General features: G+C 38.5%; 1 protein-coding gene across 1 annotated transcript; it reads right to left on the bottom strand.

Moving 5' to 3' along the window:
* Nucleotides 1-491: 491 nt before the first annotated feature.
* On the bottom strand, nucleotides 492-2,927 carry LOC145690035 (heterogeneous nuclear ribonucleoprotein U-like protein 1). The gene has a single exon (XM_081764533.1). It carries the CDS (start codon nucleotides 2,813-2,815, stop codon nucleotides 932-934), a length of 1,884 nt encoding a protein of 627 aa, XP_081620659.1. The 5' UTR covers nucleotides 2,816-2,927; the 3' UTR covers nucleotides 492-931.
* Nucleotides 2,928-4,387: the final 1,460 nt, after the last annotated feature.

Below are 4,387 nucleotides of genomic sequence, written 5' to 3'. Positions count from 1 at the left end.
GGAGAAAACCGACACTAGTTACGGTGTAAAACTGAACCGGTTTTGGAGAAAACTAAAATATCGGTTTTTCGGATTTCGTTTTTCAAGAAACCGGTTTTGCCCATCCCTAGCTTCATCCGTCACTTACACTGACATCACACGACGATTCTGAGCGACATTGCGCTTTAATGTTCGGTGGAATCCGTCAATGAGAGATTTCTTTCGACCACTGGCCGATGTGGTTTTGCTGTGAGTTTTGTAGGCCGCCATTACCTCATTTTTTTACACTATTGCCATTTGCGCAATTCACTGTTCCCTGCGTTTTTACTGCTCATCACACAGTAGAAAGTTGCTATAATACTCCACCAACAACACGGCGCTGTGATCGCCGATTGACCGTTGCCAACCCATATATCTGACGTGTTTCGAACTCCAGTTATTTTCATTAAATTGATAAGAATTTGAATGTGTACATGTATCATTCCTCTATTTTCACAAAAATTAAAATGCTATTGTAAATTGTAAAAAGAACATATATATTTTTATTCATACAAGTTTTAAAATGTTTGTCTACAATAGAACATGACTATTTTTGTTATTATTGTTGTTGAATATCAATAATGACAAATAATATTCTTTTACATATTCTATCTCAATGAAATCGCCAACATGGCTGTCATCTATAAACATCACTCAAAATATTCACAATATTCAATCAATATCTTTTTAAAAAATATATATATGTAACATCTTTCCCTGCATGTTGCGTCATAACAAAATTGGCCAAAGTAGCAACGAAAAGTAATGATTTATCGAAAATACAAGATTTTTAGCTGAATTATTAATTTTCAAAATTCCTTGGTGTCCCGAGGATAAACAATAGTAGTATCTGTATTTACACCCTATCTGATCATTCGTTTCTGAAATTCCCTGTTGAGCAAATTGGCTAACTTCAAAATTTAAAATTGTCTTGAGCTGCGCTCATTAGTAAAAGTGCATTAGTATCAGCGACCTGTTTATGAACTGGTCCAGAAGTTTCATCGACAAGAGATTCTTCCCGCTGCTGCTCCTCATCATTCCCTGCTGAGTCCATTCTAAGCTTCTTGGACTGTTGTCCACCATATCCTGCATCCCAGCCTTCTTTATTATATTTTTGGACGAGTAGTCTGGCTTCTGATTCTGGCAGACCAATGTACTGAACTTCGTGGAACGTATCACCAACTTCAGGCAGCTTAAAATTGCCTTTCATCTCCAATATTGCAGATTCTGGTAACATTGTACCTTCATCTTCGGATTGAGCAGCGGCTAAGGTCTTGTATTCTTCATCTCCTGGAATTAAGACGACTGCACGGCGTTTGAAATCTTCGAACAAGGACATCTTCCGCTGTTGTGCCCGTGCGTACACGTTTGTCTGATCAATTATGTAATTCCTTCTTCGTTTTGATGCGACTGTAAGCAATCTCCTGTAACAAGCTGTGCTTTTATCAATAAGGCCTTCCCAACGTCTTTCATAGTTCTTTACACCTTCTAGCCTGGCTACTTTCATTCGCTCCACTAAATCGTTGGTGCCAAGTATGTTATATCTCTTTTCAGGGTGTTCTCTTGCTATTTTGCGTGCCCAAGGCGTTTTACCAGATCCAGGTAGTCCACACATCATTATGACTTCACACTCCGAACACTCTCTTGGGCCCAAAACCCTTTCTGGCATTGGAATTTGGTTTGCAAACAGGAAATCTTGCAAAGTCTTGCACATGGATTCTTCCTCTCCAAAATTCACCTGAAATCTTACGTTCTTTGTCATAACATGTGGAAACAATGCCTTGTCTTCAAGTTCTGGCCTTGGTATTCTATGTGCGACGCCTTGAAGCTTTCCGTTCAATGCATAAAATACTGTAATTGGTTCAGTAGTGAAGTCCAGGTACACACCAACTATATCTCCCGCCTTGTATCTTGTACCGTAATCTTGATAGTGGCCATTTGAGCATGATTTTCCTGAATTATCGTAACCATATGATAAAGCACAGTCCCCTAAAAGATGCGTTGGCACATCAATAGTTGAAAACCCAACTCTAAATTCATAAGGATGAGGTTCGTTGATATGAGACACATCTAAATTTTCTAATATTTTAACTTCATAGTAACATTTCCCTTGTTTGAAGCCAAATGTAGCTCGTGCCCCTGCGCAAAGAAAAGCAAACCCTTTATCACACATTGGTCGCGCCATTGTCAAATTGCGTGTGTTAATATTGATGTTCAAATCTGAATCGTAAAGAGATAAGACTACGGCGGATTCCGATAACTCAGATTCTCTTGGATCGCTTTCTTGTACACTCATCGTGACGTCATCGATGGTTGCCAATTCCTGATTCTCTTTTGTTTCATTGTTTACAGTTTGATTAAATCCAGATGCTGGTGCTTCGTTGTTTGTTTGTGCTGTGTGAGCAATACCGATATCGGAATCAATTGGTAACGCCACTTCTTCGTTGTTTCCATCGAGACTCGTGCTTTGGTTATTAGGTTGTAGCTTTCCTTCAATGTCCTGGCTTCCATTTTGATTTGACATCAATGATTCGTCTTTCAGTTCATTAACCTCCATGTTTTCAACATTTTGGTCAATATCTGCTTGTTTTTCAGCGACATTTTCGATATTTGATGCACCTGCAGCTACGGAATCTTCATTTCCTTGTTTGTATTGAGCGATTGCTTCTTCTTTCATTGCTTTAACAAGCATACGTAACAATTGAGGTCTCTTGTGGCCTTCTGGGTTTATTCCTCGATTTTGCAGCTCTTGTCTTAATTCTTCGGTATTCATATTCGTTGGTTTTTTCCCACTCATTTTGCTTGTGTACGTATTTTTTTTCTTTACACTAAAATAAATAAAAAAAATTACTCAAAGCAAAATGTCACTACTATCTCCCAAGCTCTTTTGAATTCTTTTGTTCAGGAACTTAGCAACCTTTCTTTCTAAAATTGCAACAATTATTACTTTATTTGTGATTTCTGATTGTTTACCAAATCGGTTCAGCTAAAATTGTACTTAAACATATAGTTAATATGTAAAGCCTTATTAACCCTTGCACTACCAACAGAGAGTACTTTGTGCCCACCACAGTTTTTTTTTTTGTAATTCCTCTTCTAATCGTTTCTTTAAAATTGAAAAAAAATGTTATTGCTGAACATATTTAGCTAAAGCATACAAGGTATGTTAAAAAATAAACCGAACTTTTGAAATAACGTCCCAAGCGGCAGAGGGAGCGTAGCGCACTGCAGCTACTAAGCGCACTTGGCGGCAGATTTAGGCAACAAATTGCCATTTGCCGCGTTTCGCTATGACCGTTAGTTGGTGAGCTATAGCCGCAGAAGTGAGCACGTGCACAAGATGTTCGTCAGATTAATGATACAATGACAATTAAAGAGCTTGAAGAATAAGGCGTGTATATGAAATTTTGCTACAAGTTTGGCAAAACATTTAGAGACACATTTCAATCGCTTTTCACTTCATTGAGGGTCTCCTCGTTCAAAAAGATGACGGATGAGTCGGTCAAAGGTTAATGTGATGTTTTTTGTTTGTTTGATAGGAAAGGCATTGTCAAACAAGAATTATATCACATTGTCAAATGGCAAACAAACAGTTGTACCAGGACATTTTAGCGTGATTGAGCAATGATGTGCGCAGGAAGAGGCCTGAATTATGGGAAAACCAGACTTGGATGGTTCACCGTGCCTACTCACGCTTTGCTTCTTATCCGCCGTTATCTGGCAAAACCTCAGATTCCCGTTGTACCTCATCCACTCTATTCTTTGAACCTAGCTCCAGCAGACTTTTTCCTGTTTCTCAAATTTGAAATCACTTACAAGAGACGTCGTTTCCAAACCATAGAGGAGATTCAGAACAATGCGATAAGAGACCTGAACACCATCCTAGAAAATGGGTTCCAGAAGGCTTTCCAAGAATGGCAGAAACGTTGGAAACGGTGTATTGTCAGAGGAGACTGCTTAAAATGTTGTAGAATGAACCATAAAGATGTTATAGCAGAAGTTCGGTTTCTTTTTGAATACACCTCGTATACCTTACGGTAGTGCAAATTGAACGTTAGTGTATCTCGTAAATTTGCTATTTTAAGTTGGTAGCACAAAGTACCGTTGGTAGGAGGTATGACTGACATTCCCAGGTGGCAATATAATTAATAGCTGTTAGTCTTATGCCGTGTATCAGTCACTGTCGATTTTCTTTTGCGAGATATACAGTATTTAACCTTGAGAAGTGGATACAAAATGAGCCCCCCTTGGTAGTCCGTGTTACAAAAAAATACCTAGGTAGTGCGAGGGTTAAATTACTTAAACATAAAACGAAAAAGTATAGTTCACAACAAATCTCTGCTGCAGACAGAAGTGTTGCCAACTAAGT

Source organism: Thermobia domestica, chromosome 7 (genome assembly GCF_964235325.1).
Source record: "Thermobia domestica chromosome 7, izTheDome1.hap1.1, whole genome shotgun sequence".
NCBI classification, from domain to species: domain Eukaryota; kingdom Metazoa; phylum Arthropoda; class Insecta; order Zygentoma; family Lepismatidae; genus Thermobia; species Thermobia domestica.
The sequence above is the reverse complement of the archived record's forward strand: the minus strand, read 5'-3'. Positions and strand labels throughout refer to the sequence as shown.